General features: G+C 44.9%; 1 protein-coding gene across 8 annotated transcripts in view; it reads left to right on the top strand.

The window, feature by feature from the left end:
- The window catches only part of STXBP5L (syntaxin binding protein 5L), a 1,956,595-nt gene that overhangs the window by 1,166,446 nt on the left and 767,522 nt on the right, over positions 1-22,627 (top strand). For all 8 annotated transcript variants that reach the window (XM_085621040.1, XM_085621038.1, XM_085621036.1 and 5 more), the window contains exon 12: positions 441-588. In XM_085621040.1, coding sequence (XP_085477166.1) covers positions 441-588 — 148 coding nt within the window. The remainder of the gene's footprint in view (positions 1-440; positions 589-22,627) is intronic.

Raw genomic sequence — 22,627 nt, 5'->3', positions numbered from 1 at the left:
CGGTCCGGGCATGGAGGGGTCCAGATGGACTTGGCTTGTGCACACCTTTATCAACCAAGCATGCCTGCTGTGTACATCCACTGCTCTGTATCCGCCATTAAGTAGGTCCTGAACGGGGAGGAGCACAGGGATTCACGAAATGAATGAGGACCACAAGCCAAACATGCTTACAAAAACTTACAAGACACGATAAAGTGAATATGTTTTTATTGATAAACTTACTCGTAGTGAAATCATTAACTTCAGGGAACACCATTTTTTTTTATTAAGAAAACGTAATGCCCCTTTATAGCCGAAACACAGTTTTATCTTTTGTTTTGTTTTATTCACTAATTGTAGGCAATTGTAACGCCTTCCTAAAATACGTTTTTGAAAAATTCTGTCCAAGGAATGGTATTCATGTTTGGTTTTAATCCGATAATATTCTCTACTTTCCACAGCTTCCCGATCTTTGAAAATCCCTACTCCATGGACATCCACGAATCGCCAGTAACCTGCACAGAATACTTTGCTGACTGCCCCCCAGATCTTATTCCAGCCCTTTACTCAGTGGGAGCCAAGCACAAAAAGCAAGGCTACAGTAACAAGGTACATCTGCCATCCTTCCAGCAAGAGTACATGTGAATAGTACATCTCCCTACACAGGTTAATGTTTACATGGAGGACAATGAACGTTTGAAAATCAAACAGTGTTGCCACAGTTTATGTGTATTGTACAATGCGAAAGAGTGAATGATATATGTGTCTAAAATTAAGTAGACTTTCACTGTAAACATTTTAATAAAAGTGACTCCATCTGATATACAGTCATACTCTGTAATTGGAAACACATTACCAGTAAATCATGAAAAATATATGTCTAGTAATAGGGACGAAAGCTACAGCCCTCAGGGAGAGACAGTTTCTAATTAATGTATAAATGTACAGTTAAATCTTCTTGTTTCCCTCCTTGTTAATATAGCTCCTGGAAAGTGTTTACACAGCTAAAGAATGTTCTGCAATGCAATCACATATCTGTCTTAGATTATATTGTGATCAATCTGGTTTATATTAAGACTGCATTTCAACAATAGCCAGGCAATTGCATTCCTTGGGAACACAATGCAATTACTGAGTAAATGAGCCTCGGTTTGTGTGATCAGACACACACATCAGAACTCCTACTGCCCCTTCTCCCCTAGGCAAATGCTATTTTTATAGTTCAATTTCTTAGGTTTTCTTTTTGTCTTCAAATCTAGAGAGATAAGTACCATTCTTCTGTGTGTAAGGAAGTAATACCCCAGGCAGATTTGTAGCCTGACCTTTTTATGAGTTTGAAAACGAATGCATTGTAGTATGGCTGCATTTGTTTCAGTAAGTCTAATAAAAGGTATAAAAACTTGAGTAGTTAGATAGTACTGGGGAATCTGGATGAAAACCTGTTTGCTCGATTCTCTCCTGCCTGCTCAATTAAATCCCTCAACATGCAGTCTGCAGCCCAGTTCATGCTTTGAATATCCTATTTACCCTTTGCCTACTTATAAAATCCACAGTTAGTTTACCTGACAGGCATTGAACACATAGGCTGAAATCCCCCATCATGATCACAATGCCAAATCTAGTGGCCATATAGATAGGATTGACAAACATGTCTTTAGTGTCGACTGCTTTCTACCTGGGGTTGGTACATTCCCGGTGTTCCAGGGTCCTAGTAAGAGACATGTTTTGGAATAAGCCTAGACATTCTGTCACCTTGGCTGGGGGCCCGATACTAAATATGTACAAGGAATTAGTTCAATGTACTAGACTGACGAAGAAATACCATTTGGACCACATCCCTGGTATTAACCCATCAGGCAATCCAGCAGGCAGTAAGATCCAGCACACTGCCAAAGGCAAAACCATCATTGCCTCTGGCTGAAGATCTAAGCCACTACTGCACACACAGTAAGGCCCAGCACACTGCCAATGGCAAAACCACCATTGCCCCTGGCTGAAGAACCAAGCCACTACTACACACACAGTAAGGCCCAGCACACTGCCAATGGCAAAACCACCATTGCCCCTGGCTGAAGAGCCAAGCCACTACTACACACACAGTAAGATCCAGCACACTGCCAATGGCAAAACCACCATTGCCCCTGGCTGAAGAGCCAAGCCACTACTACACACACAGTAAGGTCCAGCACACTGCCAATGGCAAAACCACCATTGCCCCTGGCTGAAGAGCCAAGCCACTACTACACACACAGTAAGATCCAGCACACTGCCAATGGCAAAACCACCATTGCCCCTGGCTGAAGATCCAAGCCACTACTGCGCACACAGTAAGGCCCAGCACACTGCCAATGGCAAAACCACCATTGCCCCTGGCTGAAGATCCAAGCCACTACTGCGCACACAGTAAGGCCCAGCACACTGCCTATGGCAAAACCACCATTGCCCCTGGCTGAAGATCCAAGCCACTACTACACACACAGTAAGATCCAGCACACTGCCTATGGCAAAACCACCATTGCCCCTGGCTGAAGAGCCAAGCCACTACCGCGCACACAGGAGTAACTGAGAATGGTAGACGTAGTGTTTGACCTTTCGGTTGTTTCCTGTGTGTGCTGCTTGCAGAATGGACATCTGGACGCCTGAGGAGTGTTCTGCACAGTTTTCTGCAGGAGAGATCAGGTGTTTAGCACATGGAAGCATAGTTGAATGAGTTATGGGAAGAGGTCTCTGATGGTCACAGGAAGTTTGAGGTAGGTGGTCAAAGTTGTGGTGCGATTTTGTGCTATCCTGAGTATGACCTAGGCCTGATGGGCAGCGATGATGCCAGAGGTGTGTGAGGCTGGACCAGGTACTAATTAAAGCTGAAGGGATTGGGAGGAAAATAAATTGGTCACAGCAGCAGAAGCTACTGATAGGGAAAAGCAATGTCTGGACACGTAGGCCTGATTATCATGTCTAGAAGTGACTGCTGGGAGGATGCGGGTGGGAAGATGGCAGAGTAGTGCAAGGTGAACGGAGTAGTTGGAGCCAGACAATGAGGAAAGGGGGTGACAACCTGTTCTCTGAGGCTGGTGCGAAAATGCTGGGTGGATTATGAGGCAACAATAGGGAGTATTTAAGCTTCAGTTGGTTACATATCTGCCCCATCTTTCTTTCTGTGGGGTCCCTTCATAGCTACGCTTTTGCTGTCACTATCCATCACCCACAAGTAAGCAACAGATAGTACTCAAGGGCCTGGCTCAAGTGCTAAGGAGGGTGTGAGATGCCAGGGAGGGCATGGTGTGACTGAGGTGCTCACTGATGGGGACTGGGAGTAAGGGTGGTACCTTGTCAGTGCCTGGGAAGCTCACAATGGTGTGAGGTAGAAGCAGGTTTCACACCCTAGGCTTGAGGGAAGAAGAGCTGGCTGAAGTGAGATGAGGAGGAGGTTTCCCAACTAACTTTGTCTAATTCGCCTGTGCTCCTGTAGGCCATTTTCTTACTCCTTGTTGGACTACTACTGAGACGTGCCACACATATTGATTACTAATCCCAAGTAAGAGAATAGTAAGGATACAGGATGACCTGGCTGGTTGCAAAGGGGTCAGTTATGTTAACTGTGAAGCAGGACAAATCATCCACACAGTTGTAACCATGTCAGACGTGCCAGAGTCTTCCAGCTGTCCTACAGAACCATGTCTCAGATAAATAAATGTGGCTTAACTACCCGTTTGGATTGAGAGATAACAACCTAACTGTAAGTTACCCTGAACATCTGTAGTCAGTTTTGAGTTACTATTTGAGATCTGGTCCTATTCAGACACAGAGTAGCGAGTGCCTCATCCAGCTTCAGTGGCTTAAAGAGATGAATCTTTATGACTGGAAGGATCTGTTTACACCAACTAAAAACTCTGACCCAAGACCATCTGGCAAACAAAGCTTCCAATGGTGCATGTGCACAGAGCTGCTCAGGAATGGAAGGGGCGCCTCCTGCTCTCTGCGCCTGCCATGTGGGACTCAGTGAACTTTGTTGCACTTTGGCCCTTTCCGGAAAGAGATCTCATCGACTGTTGACTGGCTGAACTGGTTGGTAGTGGGTGGGATTGGAGCGCATAGTTGAGCATCCTGGCCGCAAAGATGACCCCAGTCCTATTAGAAAAAAGTGTACAGAATTATGTATGTGCCACTAGACACAGCAATTGTACCTTAATTAAATAAAAGTGAGTGTGGGGTATGGGAGAACTTTTTTGGGATTGTTTTCAAATCACTTATCTGAGGCATAATAATTACCATATATAAAGCCCTTGTTTTGCCAGCTGGACCTTCTGAACCATCTTTTTTTTAACTCTTTTTTTATTGACTAACACACTCAAACTTAGGTGTACAAAGTAGTCGGCGAATAAAGGATTGCATGGTTGTAAAACAGGTGTATCAGAACACATCACATAGGCCAATTCCCAACACAGGGAAGAATCATCAACAGTTGTTGTATCTCATTGCTTGGCATTAGAATAATAGGGGTAGTCCATTTACAAATGGATAATGACTTGCAACAGTCAAGTACAATCCTATGCATGGTCAACCATCTGTGCCGCTCTCATCGTCACCTGATATACTCTCAGGAGCTAGGAAATGATCACACAACCCCACCCACACTTCAATGACTTCCTGTAACTTCTCTTCGGTCCTACTGATCTTCATATGGTTCTCCTCAGCCAGTGACCACTCAGTGACAAATCTCACCCAATGACTCAGCAGGGAGTTTCTTAACCATCCTACATCCAGAACTAGGGACCGCACCATACATAATGCAAGAGTACCTTCAGATTGCGGACTGGGCAACATTAGAAGAGTGTGTTACTCCCTCTGTCTTGCATCTCTTCTTCCAGGACTTGATTCAAGAACTTGGGGAACCAGTTTCCTAACCCAGCCTGCAAAGATACTTGTACTTGATTGATGAAGAAGTCTACTTCTGGAGGCAGGGGGCTGGGGAGCTGCAAAGATTCTGCAATTCAAGCAAATACAGAACACCCTGAAGTGGATGGGGTTTTGTACAACTATTCCTGAGACCTGTGCCAGAATTAGGTGTTTGTGAAACTATATTGACCTTTTTTGAATATTCTAATTAGTACCAATATTCTCACTCAGCTGGGATCCAAGTTGAAATACTTACTTACTTATTCGAAATGAATCTTATAGAAGATGTATGCACCTTCCATCCACAACCTCACACATGCGGACCATTATCACACCCTCCAATACTCTTTTCAGTAATCTATCAAAACATGGCACCTAACAAAAAAGGTCTACTGGATCCCCTGCACCCAACAGAGCATACAAACACTCACTCACTTCAAAGCCCTGTTTCATCACGTACTACAACTTTAATAATATATGACACCCATATCACCTGCCGGAGATCGTTGCTTCCCAGTTTGTTCAACATTTTATTTATTTCTGCTCCTCCTATTATTTATTGCCCAGCAACACCTGCAATGCCTCCCTCTGAGCCAATGGCCGCAAGACACTTACAACTCCTGCGTAGGTTGGCAACAGCAAATGGATGAGTGGGTGTGTCTAAGGCAAGCGTTTCTGTCCAGGTTCCCACACAAGACCAAGGACCCAGACCCCTGCCTCTCTTATAGGCTAGGGAGCTAGACAATATTGTGCTGCCTCCTTGCCTTCCCACTCTTGAGTAAATGCTTGTGCTCCCTTTCGTCTCCTCATTCCACGGAATTATCTAGCCTTTTGTTAAACATATGCTCCCTAGCAATGCATAAAACCAACATTCAAGATTCAAATCTGACATTGTGTTTGTAATGGTAACATGTCTCCAGAACCGCTCAGCTACTGACATCTTGCTTGACATTCTTCCTTATGAAATTCAACATCCTGAGGGACCCAACAAACCTGCTTGCAGTGTCGCCTTAATTCAGAGGGACCCTGATAGGTGCACTTTGCCAAAAGTGTGGTGTTTCAGACTCACTGTGCATTGTAAGTCTCAGTCTATCGTGCTTTGGTGTTTCGTACCAGGCCTGCTACTGACCTTACTGCCCCACTGATTGTTCTGTCCACCCCTTATATTAAGTTGATGATACTAATCTGCCTGCTATGATCTTTTTGCTTGATGCCTGCTCTACCTTGGCATTTACAAGCAATATATTACTGACCATCTTTCTTCATTTGAACACATCCCTGTATCTTCTCCCGTCCATTTCCCTTGGACTGGTCACTTTGGGTTGGGGTCATATTCTCTACTGGTGTCCCCATTCACTCAAGTACCAGACCCTAAAGCAGCTCTTCCTACTGCTACTAGAGTTTGGTTCATGGTCACCGCTGCAGGCTTTTCAAGGGTGCTTGCCACTTGCAGTTTCTCATCAAGCACTTGTGTTAATGAATGTAACTCATTTCATTAGTTGAGTTTCCCAAGCCCTCGACATTTTGTCCCCCATAATTCAAGTGTGTTCTCATCATTCTCATCTCTTTATATACTGAGGCTCTGTCAGCTAGTAAGCATCAGTGCAAGAAGTTGAATCAAGACCTGCAGACAAATTACTGTAGCTGGGTCAAAGCTTGCTACTCTCTTGCTCTCAAAGCCTCCCAAAAATGTAAAGATGGTTCCAACTCTTAATCCTCTGCATTTATTGACAGTGCAAAAGCTTCTCTATGGAAATTTGACACATTGCTAGGTCCTTTGTGTATGGAACCTGTGAATGATCACCCTCAAGCTGACTGCAAAAATATTAAATGCTATTTTGACCTATTGTCAAAATAATATTGAGACATCTCTTTCAACCAGAAAGCCCAGAGTGAAACACATTCTCCTTATTTGTCCTCTTCAACAGACTATGTTCTCTCCTATTTAATCATGCAGAACTTACTTCCAGTATCAAATCTGGTTACTGTGTAGGTGTAGATCCTGTGAAACTCGGGGACATCTTAAGGATTTTAGGGGCTCTAGGCCAAATGTATTTTGGGGCCCCTGTTTGGAACAGCTCTGAATTTATGATCCAATTTCATCTTTTTCATGCTTTCTTTGGTCAGGTCACCGACACTGCACAGGTGCACTGGTCCAAATTCTAAATGTGTAGTCATCTAATATTCAGGGATAGTGGCGTGTGCTTTCAATATTGTAACACAGCAGCAGGTCACTAATATTACTGCAAATAATCTCTGTGACCCCCCTCCCATTTCTCGTATATGAGGTCCTGTTTAGATCTAAAAGGAACTTTTCTATGGATGTTGCATGAAACATAAACATAACATTTCTCTGCAAAATGTCTGTAATAGATCCCACACATCACTCGTACTAAAATAAAATTAGAGGAAAATTGTATTTAACACAATCTATGTTTAAGAATCATTCAAGGTCGTCAGGGCATGACTGTGTTGAGAACAGAGCCGGTCTATCTGCCCCCCCCCCCTATAAAGACTGAGGCCCTTGTAGCAGCCCTTAGAAACTCCTGAAGGAGCCTTTGGCCAACTCTTCTGGCTTGAGCAATTTCAGCATTATTTCTCTCTCGTGCTGCTTTGCAGATTTTCGAAAAAACAAGCCAATCGTCCACGTTCAGATTTTTGGGAATCCCAGTCTTCTGCACTCTACTCGGTCCTGGTTGCAGCAAAGAATTGTGTTACCACTAATGAACACAGGGCCTGATCCCAAAGGTAAACCAGTACTTTTGTGTACGTTTATGAAAGTTTGCTATTCACAAAGGTGTTTTGCGAGTAGTATCTTTACGACTGCGGAGTCTCCGCACATAAAAAGATAGGACAGCCCTTTCTTAAAGATACTACCTATAAAATACCTATGTGAATAGGAAACAATCTTAAACTGACACAAAAGCATATGTTTCTCTTTGTGCATCAGGCCCTCAGTATGAAGGTGGAACAGGGTAGCATTGCTGCTCTCATCCTCCTGGATCTATCTGCGGCTTTCGATACAATCACTTACAGTATTTTGATCAACCATCTTTCTGAATATGACATCCAAGGGTCTGGTTTTATCTCCATTCATTTTGGCCAGCTCATTCCCAGGATCCCGTCTCTAACCCTACCAATCCCATTTACATTACTCAAGTGTGGAGTTCCTAAGGGGTCGTTCTTTTTTCAGTTTAAAATGCTTTATTGAGATAACTTGAAAGAATACAGAAATACTGACCAATACATATGATCTTAACAATGATGAATGAAAGAGACAGTAGGCCAATACTATCTAATAAGTAAACAAAAAGCATTTTATAAGGTTTTATGGATGAGAGGGGAGGGAACAGAAGAGAGAAAGAAAGAAAGAAAAGAAAAAGAAAAGAGGAGGAAGGAGAACAGAAGAAAAGAAGAGAGGGAAACAATATGAAGAGGGTAGGAAGCAAACATGGCAAAATAGAAGAAGTAGATAAAGAAGTCAAAAAGTGATTGTCAGTTGAGTAAAGGAGAAAATAAACAATATAGGAGATATGATAAGGAGGACAGAGCAGAAACAATCATTCATGGAGGTTTGAAATTCTCAGAAGAGCAATGTGAAGTACGCCTCGACGCCATGCGATCAAGGTATGATGTGAGGGGCAACCAAAACAAGTCTCTATTAAGAGAGGGAGTGGAGGAGGCAGCAAAGCGCACATCAAGCCTATGATGATGACAAAGGGAGTTCCACCAGCATTTTATGGATAGATTAGTGAGAGATTTCCAGTTAAAGGCTATGTGTTGGAATGCCAGGGCAAGCATAAGGTCTAATAGACCAAAGCAGTCTGAGGGGATACCTAAGGAATCAGAGAGGCTGCCTAAGAAAAGAAGAGGAATAGAGTAGGGGAGAGATATGGAAAATAGTCGAGAAACATAAGACCAAACCTCACGCCACAGAGTAGCAACAGGGGGGCAAAGAAAGAGAAGGTGAAGAAGATCAGCATCAGAGGAACCACAGGTCCAACAATTAGAACCATGAGTAGGGGAGAAACGAGAAATCGAAACCGGGGAGAGATATAATCTGTGATAAAGAAAAAACAAAGACTGAGTCAGGGAAGCAGAGCGAGATATTTTCAATGATCTGGACCAGATTTTATCCCAAAGAATAGTCGACCAGTCACAACCTAGATCTAACTCCCAAGCGCACTCCAGCTTAGATTTAGAACGGTTCAGAGGAGGGGACGAGAAAGATTTATAAATAAGAGATGCTTTGGGCAGATTGAGCAAAATTTGAAGGAGAGGAGGCTGGGAGATAGGAGATGATGAAGGAGGGAGGGAATAGTAAACATCGAGAAGGAGAGTCATGAGAACAGTGAATTTGCGAAAGAAAGACTGAGGACAGTGAAATACAAGACGAAAGCTAGGAAAGGAGCGTGGGATAAGTCCGTCAAAGAGCTGCTTAACCCATACGAGACCCTTTGGCCTCCAAGAAGACCAGTAAATAGGCCTATTATTTAAGAGGATAAGTGAATTATACCAAATAGGGGATTCTAAAAAGGATTCACGAGTGATAGGAGTAGAACAGACTAGAGAATGCAGAAGGGAGGAGGTATGTTTGAATAAAGGAAGAGAAGTGAATGGGTTTTTAACAGAGAAATGTATGGTTTCAAGAGGAGAAAACGGAGAGAGTAGTGAACGCTCAATAGAAAGCCAAAGAGGATCAAAAGGAGAGGGTTGTGAGATAAGCCATCTAGAGGCCTGACGCAGAGAGAAAGCCTTATGATAGAGACGGAAATCTGGAAAGTTGACTCCACCGTTCGGTTTAGGTTTACGAAGGATGGCTAATGCAATCCTGGACCTCTTATTCCTCCACAGAAACTTAGAAAGGCAGGAATCAATGCGTTTAAAATGGACATCCGGAATGTGCACAGGGAGCATGGATAAAGTATATATGAGAATGGGAGATACCATCATCTTAATCGAGTCAAGTCGACCCCACCATGAAAGATAAAGAGGGTTCCAAGAGGATAATAATTTATCAATACGGGAGAGAACTATAGACATATTCAATTGAATGGACGTGGCGATGGAATTTGAGAACCATACTCCGAGATATTTAATTTTAGAGGAGTTCCATGCAAAACCAGTGGAAGAGAATTGATGTGGGAGGCAATATTTTGTAAGGGGAAGAATCTCAGTTTTATCAGAGTTGATCTTATATCCAGAGACTTGTGAGAAGGAGGTAAACTCAGATAGTAGAGCTGGAATAGATTGTTCAGGGGCAGAGATAAATAAAAGGATGTCATCAGCATATGCAGAGAGTTTCAGATGTGTCTTGCCATACAGAAAGCCAGAAATAGAAACATTATTTCGAATAGACGTCAAAAAAGGTTCACGGGCAAGAACAAAAAGAAGTGGGGATAAGGGACAACCTTGACGGACACCACGTTGGAGAGGGAAATACGAAGAGAGATGGCCGTTGACAAGAACAGATGCCTTAGGGGCTGAGTAAAGCAAGGAGATAAGGGAAATAAATTTAGGACCAAAGCCATGCCAACGTAAAGCAGCGAACAAAAAGGACCAGTCCACCCTGTCGAAAGCTTTCTCAGCATCAACAGAGATAGCAGCAAGAGGAATGGAAAGAGACGTGACTTTATTTAAAACGTTAAGGAAGAGGCGAGAATTGTCTGAAGTGAGTCTACCTTTGACAAAACCACACTGTTCTTTCCCAATGAGATGGGGCATAAGAGGATCCAGACGTAAGGCAAGGAGTTTGGCGAATAATTTATAGTCTACGTTGACTAAAGATATCGGGCGGTAATTTTTACATAGTTGAGGGTCACGACCTTCCTTGGGGATAAGGCAGATCGTGGCCTCATGGAAAGAGCCAGCTGCAGAGCCGGAGAGAAAAAAGGATTGAAAAAGTGACAGAAGTTTAGGGAGCAAAAGATCAGAGAAACGCCTGTAAAACTCAACAGAGAAGCCATCGGGGCCCGACGCTTTGCCTTTGGTGAGAGTCCTTAAAGCACTATCCAGTTCAGTGATAGAAAGGTCGTGCTCAAGATCAGGGAAATTAAGATGGGAGGTGGAGGGGGTAGGGAGCTTTTCAAAGTAGGATTGGAGAAGAGAAGGGGAAGGAGGAGATTCGGGTGTGTAGAGGGACTGATAAAAAAGTTGGAATTGGTTAAGAATCTCTTGTTCCTTATGAAGAAGTAGGTTATCCGAAGAGTATATGGAGTCTATAGAGGTACGCTCTTTGCGGGTTTTAAGATAGTTAGCTAAAAGCTTACCTGATTTATTGCGACCCCCATAGTAACGAGCACTGCTCCGAAGCAAAATTGAAGAGGCATTGTCAGTCGTGGTTTTGTTAAAATCCATTTTAGCACGTATAAGGTCTGGCAAAACAGACTTGCTAGAGGAAGTATAGAATTTATGCTCTAAAGATTTAATATGAGCCAACACACTTTTCTGCTTTTTAAGAAAATGTTTCTTCTTTTTAGAAACAAAATCAATAACAAAGCCCCGTGCAGTCGCCTTAAAAGAATCCCAAATAACATGAGGGGCCAAAGAGGGGTCGGAATTAAGTAAGAAGAATTCATTAGCAAAGGAAAGAAAAGAGGAAGAGAAAAGAGGATCTGTGAGGAGGGAATTATTAAATCGCCAGCGGGAAGGTTTAGGAGGTGCAGGGAGAAGATCGAAGGTAGTGACAATAGGTGCATGATCAGAAATAACTATGGGTTCGATAGAGGAGGATAAAAGATTCTGAGAAAGGGGTTGAGAAAGAAAGATGTAATCAAGGCGGGAGAGGGAGGCATGAGGAGGCGAGAAGAAGGAGTAATCAAGGGTGTCAGGGTGTGAAAGTCTCCATGAATCAATGAGATGTGACTGTGAAATGGTGTCGAGAAATTGTTTGTGTGATTTGTGAGGATTAAAACGGACAGAAGATTTGCGGTCAAGAAACGGGTCAACAATCTGATTGCAGTCACCTCCTAAAACAAACATGGTATCTTTATGCTGAAAACATTTCGAGGTAATTACAGGCCAAAAATTACAATCAGGGTGAGTAGGGCCATAAACATTAAGAACAGTTAGGGATACAGAATTGATTAACAACTTAGCTAATACCCATCGACCATCAGTGTCAGTATCTTGGGAAACAACTTTACATTTTAACCTTTTATGGCATAAAATAGCAACACCATTCTTTTTATTAGAAGAGGGAGAGAATAAAACCGTGCCCACCCAGCTTCTTTTCAACTTAAGCGATTCCGCTTCAGTACGATGAGTTTCTTGTAAAAGTACTACATCGGGGTTGTAAGAAGCTAGGTGGGAAAGGACTCTCTGTCTCTTAATCGGGTTAATAAAACCTTTTACATTCCATGAAATAACTTTGAAGGCAAAAACAGTAAATGTTGAACATGGAAAGAAAGCCACAATAACAGAAAATAAGAAAAAGATGCCAATAAATACATATGAAGAGAAGAAGGAAAAAGAAGAATGGAAGGTGCAGTTAAAAGGGGATGAGAAAAAAGATGTAATAACAGAGTAGGCAGAGAAAAGATAGGAATAAATAACAGAAGAAGCGAAGAGGAAGGGGAAGAAGAGGAAGGACAGGAAGAAGGAAGTACAAGAAGAGACAGTACATATCCAAAAAGGACGACTGAAAGAGACATACCTGAGAGGGAGAAAGGGGAGATAATGGGGTTATGGAAGGATTCGACAAGAATGACCACCCAAAGCCAGGAGAGCCAACTGCACCAGGACGGGAAGGAACAAAACGAACCACATGGGATGGAGAATAATAATAATACACCAGCCAATCTAGGGAAGGAAAAAGATAATGCAAACAATTAGACTAAAAAACGACAATATAAAAGCAGAGAATATACATAGGAAACGAAAACACAATCCAGCAACTAATAAAAAACAATGACAAAGGCGACAAAGTGAAGCCCACACCAGAACATTAACCGAGAAAACCTGCAAGAGAAGAAAAGAGGTTAAGATAGTCAACCATTGGCAGCATTGGAGGTATCCATGCCAGCATTAGTCTGAATATGAATGAAATTTTTAAGTTCGGCAGGATCATGAAAAGTCCACGTCTGATTCTGATGGGTCACCTTGAAGAGGCAGGGATGGAATAAACCATACCTAGCACCCAGAGAGCGTAGAGAAGGTCGAAGACTCAAAAATTCCTTTCTTCTCGCAGCAGTAACATTAGAGACATCTTGCGAGAGGAACACCCTCTGGCCCATCCAGGAGACTTGGCGTTTGGATCGGGCTGCAGAAAGGACCAGAAGGAGATCAGTGAACTTCAGAAATAGGATGATGACTCCTCGTGGTTTAGCTGAGGTTGAGGAACGAGGACCAAGTCTATGTGCTCTCTGGATACTAAGAGAAGTAGTAGAAGGGATGTCCAAAAGTTTCAAAAGAAAAGAAGAGAAAAATGCAACATGGTCATCTCCCTCCAAAGATTCCGGCAGACCATAAATCCGTAGGTTATTCCTCCTGTTTCTATTTTCCAAGTCCTCAGTGTGCTGTTGAAGTGTGAGAACAGACTTTTCCAGCGAGGAAATACGTTGAGAGTTAGTGTGGATATCTGTAATCTGCTGCTCCACGGAGGATACTCGGGTGTCCATAGTCGCCCATCTTGCCTCAAACATTTGCATTTTTGTATTGGTCTCTTCCACAAACGGGCGTAAAGCGCGAATTTCCTCCAGCAGTAGTTCCATAGAGATAGGAGACGGTGGTTTATCGGGAGGAGGAGAATCTTGCTTCAAGCGCTTAGAAGAAGTAGTAGGAGGAGACGCTTTATTAGAGGCTGATGATGATGGAGAAGGGCGAGTGGGAGCCGCTGCCGCCATTGTATCTGTAAGTGAGGAATGATCTGCTGTTGAGGAAGAAGAGAAAGAGGGCGTAGGAGAAGACTTCGAGGGCACAAAGACGAACTTTGGATTGCGTAGCTTGCCCATAGAGCCCAAACGAGCAGAAAACAGAATGAGAAGGACCCTGGCGAGCGTCGTGTACCACAAATAACAAAGTTCAAAAAATGAGGCAACCGTGTTCAACTATGCGTGGTAAAGCTCAATAACGGTCCATAGAGATGTGTGGAAAACCAGCAGAGAAGTTTACTGAGGGGCAGCAGCACACCAGGTATCAAAGGTAGTCCCAACTAACGATGAGTTGACCTTCAAAGAGTAGCAAAAATGACCTGCGGACATCCAGGAGCCATGCAGAGTATATTTATTTGTTAAGGAAAATGGGAAAGTCTAAAACTTCTTATTCATACTTGAGGTAGAGAGGCAGAAGTCACCCATGAAGCAGGAATAATGGCTGGTGAGGAAGAAAAGCTGCAGCATAACATGAGGGAGAGTAGGAAGCAGCTGTCAAAAATAGAGGTAAAAGGAGGTGCAGATGTTCAGAAGCAGCGGGCAGGTATAGGAGGAGCCATCAGGCACTATCAACTGTTCTCCTGTGAGGAGAATTTACACAGATTTGGCCGCGCGCGAAAGACGTGCCAGCCTCAAAATGGCGGACGCGCTGAGGCACCTACAGTTCCAGACGAAAAACGGAGCATTACCGCACAAAGGTCGGGTCTGGCGGTCACATCTGAGGCACACCACGGTCCGTAGGCGGCAGCCGAAAGAAATCCACAGGAACGTGCTGAAAAACAGCAGAAACGGAAGAGAAGTCCGTCTCGGTGCAGCGGAGCTCCGGAGTCAGGCGGCCATCTTGTTCGGCGTCCAAGCCACGCCCCTAAGGGGTCGTTCTTGAGCCCTACTTTATTTACCTGTAGCAGTATGGTACCAGAACCTGAATGACATCGGATAAAATGTAGGGTATCATTTAAAGTTTAATAAATGGGTTACTCCATCGCAAACATAATGCATTTCTCGCCCTTCTTATTCAATCAATCAGGATTTACAAAGATCGGCTAATCGCCCTAGAGGGTATCCAGGCGATGAGGACCTTGCTGTTTCGGGTGGGTCCAGCTGAACATCCAGGTCTTGATTCCCTTCCTGAATTCTAAAAGAGAGGATGACATCTGGAGTTGAAGGGGGAGGTTGTTCCAGGACTTAGCAGAGAGATTGGAAAGGAGCAGCCTCCACTGTTGATTTGGCGTATGCTGGTGGGGTGAGAGGGAGAGGGAAGTGGAGTGCAGGAGTCTGGAGGGTTGGTGGAAGTTCATGCAGTGGTTGATTGATGTATGTTGGTCCTTGGTTGTGAAGGGCTTTGTAGGTGTGAATCGGCATCTTGAATTGACATATCTTATCAATGGGATGCCAGTAGAGCTTCTTGAGATGGGGAGTGATGTGGGTCAATTTCGGAAGGTTGTGGATGAGTCTGTCCGCTGAGTTCTGTATGGTCTGCATTTTCTTCAGGAGCTGAGTGGTGATTCCTACATGAAACACGTTGCCATAGTCCAGCCGTCTGGGGGCTAGGGCTTGAGTGACAGTTCGTCTGGTGTTGGCTGGGAGCCATTTGAAGATTTTCCGGATCATGCGAAGAGTGAGGAAGCATGGCGGATGAGACTGCATTGTTCTGGCTTTTCATTGAGATCTTGCTGTCAAGGATAATGCCAAGGTACAGGCATTATCTATTGTAGTGGGTGAGAGTTCTAGTTCAGAAGGCAATCATGAGTCGTTCCAAAGGGAGCTGTTGTTTCTGAAGATCAGCACTTCCATTTTGTCTGTGTTGAGTTTTAGGCAGTTGCTCTACATCCAGTCGAAGCTACCGATAATAACGAGACACATTTTATAAACAGAACTCCACTCAGTCAAATAACAATTTAAAGAAAATGACAACAAATCCCTACTCAGTAATACGCCATGATATAAGTCCAGGCTATCCCCTCTACCTACTCTTCCACTGTCATGTGTGACATCCACAGACTATCAAGAATGCCACTCATGAATACACCCATTTTCAACAATGACAGTCACAGCCACTCCAATCAACCTATGTGAACTTAGACAATAACACACAGATCAGTCACAGACTCCTGCCCAACCATGATGATATCAGGACTGTTAATCGATTAATTGGAGGACCATATGACCTGAACCTCCCCCTTCTGGACACACCTCAAAGGAAACCCTAAAAACTGAACAACATGAATTACTCTTGCACATAGTAGGTGGAAGGTTGATGGATCTGCTCCCCCAGTCTCTTCAAAGCACTAGGATAACAAACATCCAACACTTCACATTACCCACACTGGGAAACCGTGGAAGAACAGATCACTCACTCCCTCTGATGTTAGGAAAGTTGCCAGGTCATAGACCTTGCACTTTTTTCACTCCATAACCACCAAGAGTCAGAAGAATTGGGGGAATGCACCCTTATGCAAATGGAAAACAGCACAATGTAATGCTTTGCTAAAGCGGCAAGTCCTAGAAATAAAACATCAATGAAGAATTCCCAAAAATTTAAATTGCAAAAATTACAAACAACTGCAAAGCTGAGAGTCTGACTTCCCAGCTTACATGACTAATTACAGATGATGAAAAAACCTAACTTGTGATCCCACAAGGACAACAGAATTCCTGCCAAATTTAGTGCAGATACTAAAACATTCACAGCACTATTAACAAAAGCACCCAATGCATGTCTGCACAACGTAGTAGCTCAACATCACTAACCAACACACCCAACAGCAGTCAGAAAACAATCAATCAATCAATCAATCAAATATTTGTAGAGCACACTACATACCTGTGAGGGTCTCAAGGCGCTGGGGGGGCGCTACTGATCGAACAGCCAGGTCTTGAGTAGCCTTCTGAAGGTCAGCAGGTTTTGGGTCTGTCGTAGGCTCAGTGGGAGGGTGTTCCAGGTCTTGGCGGCGAGGTGGGAGAAGGACCTCCCGCCGGTGGTTGTTCTTCGGATGCGCGGGACGGTGGCGAGTGTGAGGTCGGCGGAGCGGAGCTGGCGGTTGGGTATGTAGAAGGAAAGCCGTTTGTTGAGGTAGGCTGGGCCGGTCTTGTGGAGTGCCTTGTGTGCGTGGATGAGGAGCTTGAAGGATATCCTCTTGTTGACGGGCAGCCAGTGCAGGTTTCTCAGGTGGGGGGTGATATGGCCGTGGCACGGTACGTCAAGGATCAGTCGTGCCAAGGCATTTTGGATGCGTTGCAGTCGTTTGATGAGCTTGGTCGGGGCTCCCGTGTAGAGGGCGTTTCCGTAGTCGAGTCTGCTGCTGACGAGGGCCTGGGTGACTGTTCTTTTTGTATCTGTCAGGATCCACCTGTAGATCTTGCGGAGCATGTGGAGGGTGTTGAAGCAGGAGGAGGAGACGGCGTTGACTTGCTTGGTCATGGAGAGTGTTGAGTCGAGGATGATTCCCAGGTTGCGTGCATGGTCGGTGGGTGTCCGGGCTGCCCCCAGTGCCGTCGGCCACCTGGAGTCGTCACACGCTGAAGGGTTGGAGCCGAGGATAAGGACCTCCATTTTGTCCGTGTTCAGCTGCAGTCGGCTGGTCTTCATCCAGTCGGCGACGGCCTTCATTCCTTCATGGAGTTTGGCTTTGGCGGTGATGGGGTCCTTGGTGAGGGAGAGGATCAGTTGAGTGTCGTCGGCGTAGGAGATTATGTTGAGGTCGTGCTGTTGGGCGACGCGTGCGAGCAGGGTCATGTAAAAGTTGAACAGTGTTGGGCTGAGGAAGGAACCCTGGGGTACGCCGCAGATGATCTCGGAGGCTTCGGATCGGAATGGGGAGGCGGACGCTCTGGGTTCTGCCGGAGAGGAAGGAGGTGGTCCATTCCAGGGATTTGTCTCAGATTCCTACGGCGTGGAGGTGTGCGTGTAGTATGCGGTGGCAGACGGTGTCGAAGGCGTCGGAGAGGTCCAGGAGGATGAGGGCCACGGTCTCACCATTGTCCAGCAGTGTCCTGATGTCGTCGGTGGCGGCGATGAGGGTGGTCTCGGTGCTGTGGTTGTTGCGGAACCCTGACTGGGAGGGGTCCAGGATTCTGTTTTCTTCGAGGTATCGGGTTAGCTGTCTGTTGACGATCTTCTCGATGACCTTAGCCCGGAACGGGAGCAGCGAGATGGGCCGGAAGTTCTTGAGGTCTCTAGGGTTTTTTGAGTAGGGTGTTGATCTCAGAGTGTTTCCAGCTCTCTGGGAAGGTCGCGGTCTCGAGGGAGAGATTGATGATGTTGCGCAGGTGGGGAGCGATGGAGCTGCTGGCTTTGTTGAAGATGTGGTGCGGGAATGGGTCTGACTGGGAGACGGAGTGGATTGTGCTCATGATCTTGATGGTGTCATCGATGCTCACGCAGTTCCAGGCTAGCAGGGGGTCGTGGTCGATGGTGTGCGGAGAGTCTGTTGTGTTGCTGTCTGTCGGGGCTGTCTGGGTGTTGAAGCTGTCGTGGATGTCTGCTATCTTGCGGTGGAAGAAAGTGACGAGGGAGTCGCACAGGGCTTGCGACAGCGGGATGTCGTTGGTGTTGGAGCTGGGGTTGCAGAGTTCCTTTATGATGTTGAAGAGCTCCTTGCTATTGTGTGAGTTGTTGTCGAGGCGGTCTTTGAAGGAGGTCCTCTTGGCAGTCCTGATGAGGTGATGGTGGTTGCGGGTGGCATCCTTGTGGGCTGAGTGGCTGTCCGGAGTTTGTTCGCTGTGCCATTTCTTCTCTAGTTTCCGGCAGGCTCGCTTGGAGGCTAGGAGTTCTGGGGTGAACCTGCTGGCCATCTTGCTGGTGTCTCTGTGGGGGGTTTCTTCAGCGGGGCGAGGGTGTTGGCACAGTCGTCGAACCAGCGTCTGAGGCTTTGGGCAGCGTCGCCGGTGTTGGAGGGATCGGTGGGTGGGCTGAGAGCGAGGTTTGCGTGTAGTTGGTCTTCGGTGATTTTTCTCCAGCAGTGGCGAGGGATCTGTTGGGTGCGGTGGTGTGTGGTGGGTTTCTGGAAGGAGAAGTAGATGCAGCGGTGGTCGGTCCACAGGAGTTCAGTGGTGTGGCTGAAGGCGACGTGGGGTACAGCATGACCATCTTGTGACCATGGAGATGGCAACCCTGCATCAAAAATACAAATTAAATGAATAAGGGTTCAAGGATATATATGTGACAAGGTCTGATTGACAAAAGGCCTGTGGCATAATTAGATGTTATCCCTGAATACTTAGGTGAATAACAATGGTTCCCCGCCTAGGACTAAGTGATGGTGCACCTCCAACTCCATCAAGACCAGACCCAATTCAGATTGTGCTCTGGCATCGACGTTTGCAGTCAGCTTCCCAGTACACCACTCCCACCTCGCAGCTGGAGACCCATGATATGATCATACAGCCACTAGACGTCTTTGACTCAACGGCAATGGAAGAACTAACATGCCTTTTTACTAGCGAGGTGCCATGTAGAGTGGCTCGGGTTCATCTCCCCAACAATCGTGTGAGAGAATGAGGAGTCTAAATGGCATCAACACAGTAACTCACATCAATCTGTAGCAGAATCTGGCTTAATCCGATGAGGCCTTCTGACCTAGATTGCCCACCTAGCTGCTCTGCTGAACTCACCTGGACCTTTCAGAGTGCTCTTGCAAACCACTTGCTCAGCTACGCTCTGATTTTCAATATTGCCATCATGTTTAAACCCCTGCCACTACTAACTGTCCCTCAACCTTTTAAGTTCCGATCACTTGCGGGCCTTGTCGGTACTCGTTCTATACAAGAAGACGCCAACAAACCTTTGCTTTCTTATTGTTTACCATACAAATATGAGTCAAAGGAAGTGTACTGTTTGTTTTGCCTTTCTTTGATAACTACTCAGGGGGCAGCTCCCCCCATGCTAACTTTGTTTCTCTATCAAGACTTTTTTTGCATCACCACCCACCTCCCCCCACCCATGACACAGCGTGTCTCTTTTGAGCGGCCTCATCACATGGTTTTGCCAAGCAGCTCTTAATAACCTGTACAAGGCCCCTTCACATAGAACTCAGTGACACTTGTTCTCAGACTGGGACTGTTTGTGCATATATCTCTCCCCGTTTTAGACTCACTAGAATGGGCGGCAGAGGGTTCAGTGTTATCGCGGCAAAATTGTGGAACGCTCTGCCAATCGATCTTAGATTCTGCCCTTCTGAATCCATCTTCCGGGCCAGACTCAAAACTTGGCTCTTTTCTGGACTCTGATTTTTATCCTGCTGATTCCCTCTCTGCTCCTTTCTTCTCACTCGGAGGTTCAGGTTCTAGCGCCGGGACACCCCCTTGGGGGTAGCTGTGCGCTGTACAAACTACATAAATAAATACAAACTACATAAATATGTATAACAAAGCAGTTTCATTATCTTATAAGGCTGGATCACAGTGAGACTATTTAAGACCTCATTTATGCATTACACAATAGCTCTATATTTCTTCTAGTACAACGTGTTTTATCTACTTCTTCACTTTACAATTGTGTACACATTTGAGGTTTTCCCAGGCCTTTTTCTCGTTTTGCATGCCCCAGAAAAAGGAGCCCTTTATTATTGAAATAATATTTTTTATTCTCATTTTTATTTACTGTTTAAAATAACACATTGTATGAAGTTAATGCTTGAATCCATTTTAGGTCTGGCTTGCCAGCCCAGTTGTCACCTTGCTTTATGTCTTCAGAAAAAGATCTTTAAGCAGCACTAATGAGTGAGGAGATTAGGCTCTCCCTGCATGTTGGTTTCCTTGAGTACAGCATTTGATTGAGCAGAAGTTGTGTGCTTCCTCTGAAAAACAGTGCTTGTATTGTACTTTTTTTGCTTTGTGTGAAACCTTCTGCTCAGTTTAGCAGGACTGTGTCAGTTATGGTGGCCAGTCAGTGTTCAAGGCTGTAGGCCTGATCTATTTATTATAAAAAGTAACAACAAAGGCAGTTGACCGTACCCATTTATTGTGAAAAGCATATGTTTAAATCCTTGAAGATTACTGTAGTAGGCAAAGATTTTAGTGTTAGTTACCTCCTTCTTATAGGTTTGCTGTGATAACCCTTGTTAGGCCCTCTTAAAAGGGATTACATATTGTTTTGCCACCTGCAGTCTTGTACATCTATGTAATTTTATGAAGGCATGTCCGATGTTTGCATTGTGGGAAAGCTTATACCCAATACAGTTGCCGTGTATGGTGTCAGGCCAAAGACCAAGCCCGTAGGCCTGATTGTGTCATTGGAAAAAGGTATGTCAGATGCTGTAGGTCTGATCTGCTTAATATGAAAAACGTTTAAAGCATTATGTCGGCCATTATGGATTGGGACAACAATGTTAGACTTACCACAATACCATTCCTAGTTGGCTGTCCAGTGCAATGTTTACTGAGCAGCAATCTCTAAATAGTATATGTATAGAGTATCACTGTTTGTGGAACTTTTAAACAATGATAAACTATGTACAATACCATTGCAAGATGGTCGTCCATTAATATGGTCAATTTAATTTTTATTGCAAGCATATGACTTCCATGATTAGGCAGTAGCTTGCTTTATTATTCTATTTCTTTTATCTTGTATATACTTGTTGAATTAGTATATGCATTTTATTGTAGATAGCTAAGGGGGTGAATGCAAGAATGAGTTAGTGGGTGGATGAATGGAATTAGTGTATGGAGGAGTGACAGAGGGCACGCATGATCAATTATTGAGTGCCCAAACTCACCAGTGACTGAAAAAACAATTGTATTTACAAGCCAGACCTATTGACATAGCCAATGCTTGTTACAATACCATACAAAAATACTAAACAGCCAACGAGCTCACCCACTTCATTAATCCTCATCTTTGGCCTCTCTTTTAACCTTTGTTAATGGAGGCAGAAGCCTCTACGTCTGTCAAACATATCTACTTTGCAGCAACCAGGTGTGCCCAGTTTCTGACAGTGGGAGCCGGAGGAGGGAATTTGACACCCCACCATACTCATACGACTCTACCAAGACCCATAAAACCACATCTAAATAGTTTTGGTGACCTTTGGTGCCAGCACTATTGTGACATAATTGTCCTTCACTATGATGAGAGGCCATCGCTTCCTGCTGAGGACCCCTAATTCAGGGCAGTTATCTTCTCCGAGGCTGACCACAAGTTTGATCTTAAGGAAATCTGATTATGCACTATATAATCAGGTGGTTGGACCACATGGCTGCGTTGATCATTTGCTCGTTTGCTCGCTTGCCTTACCAGCAGCTCTGTTACTTTGTTGCTTGCTGCAATTATAATTTCCACTGGTGCCCTACGCTTATTGCCGACATTCTTCCTTGTAATACTGCCTACAGCTGAGCACTAGGCACCAGGCTGCAGCACCTTATTGGAATTACTCGCCCTTTTCTGCCTGACCCACAGTGTGGTGTCTCATCAAGCAAGACATCCTGGTGTCTCAGCGTTCTGGCACCTCAGTGTCTCATGGTCTGAGGGCTTTGGAGATCTGGTGGGCCAGGCAGTTCAGGCACTGGTGCAGACCATCAGGGAGCTGGAGGTAGGCGCTCAAGTGCTGATCTGAGGGGGCCTTTACCATGCACACCTTTACCACACAGGTATGTTTTTGTGCCTTTCCCACGCATGCCTTTATCAAGCATGGTAAATATTGATAAGGTACGTATAAGCCTTCAGGGGTCAGATGGAGAACCAGATTTAAAGGCCTTGAGGACCGTAAGTCAGTCAGGCAGATTAATAGGTGTAAAGGCCACCAGGGAAGCAGATGAGCCTCCAAGGGCGAGGTCACGGCCACAACCTGATTGCGGATAATCAACAATGCCTGTGTAGAGCGGATTTTATCACTGAAGAAACTCGAACGTTTCTAGCACCAGGCGTTCGAGGAAGAAAGCAT

This window comes from Triturus cristatus, chromosome 8, assembly GCF_964204655.1.
Source record: "Triturus cristatus chromosome 8, aTriCri1.1, whole genome shotgun sequence".
Taxonomy (NCBI): domain Eukaryota; kingdom Metazoa; phylum Chordata; class Amphibia; order Caudata; family Salamandridae; genus Triturus; species Triturus cristatus.
The sequence above is the reverse complement of the archived record's forward strand: the minus strand, read 5'-3'. Positions and strand labels throughout refer to the sequence as shown.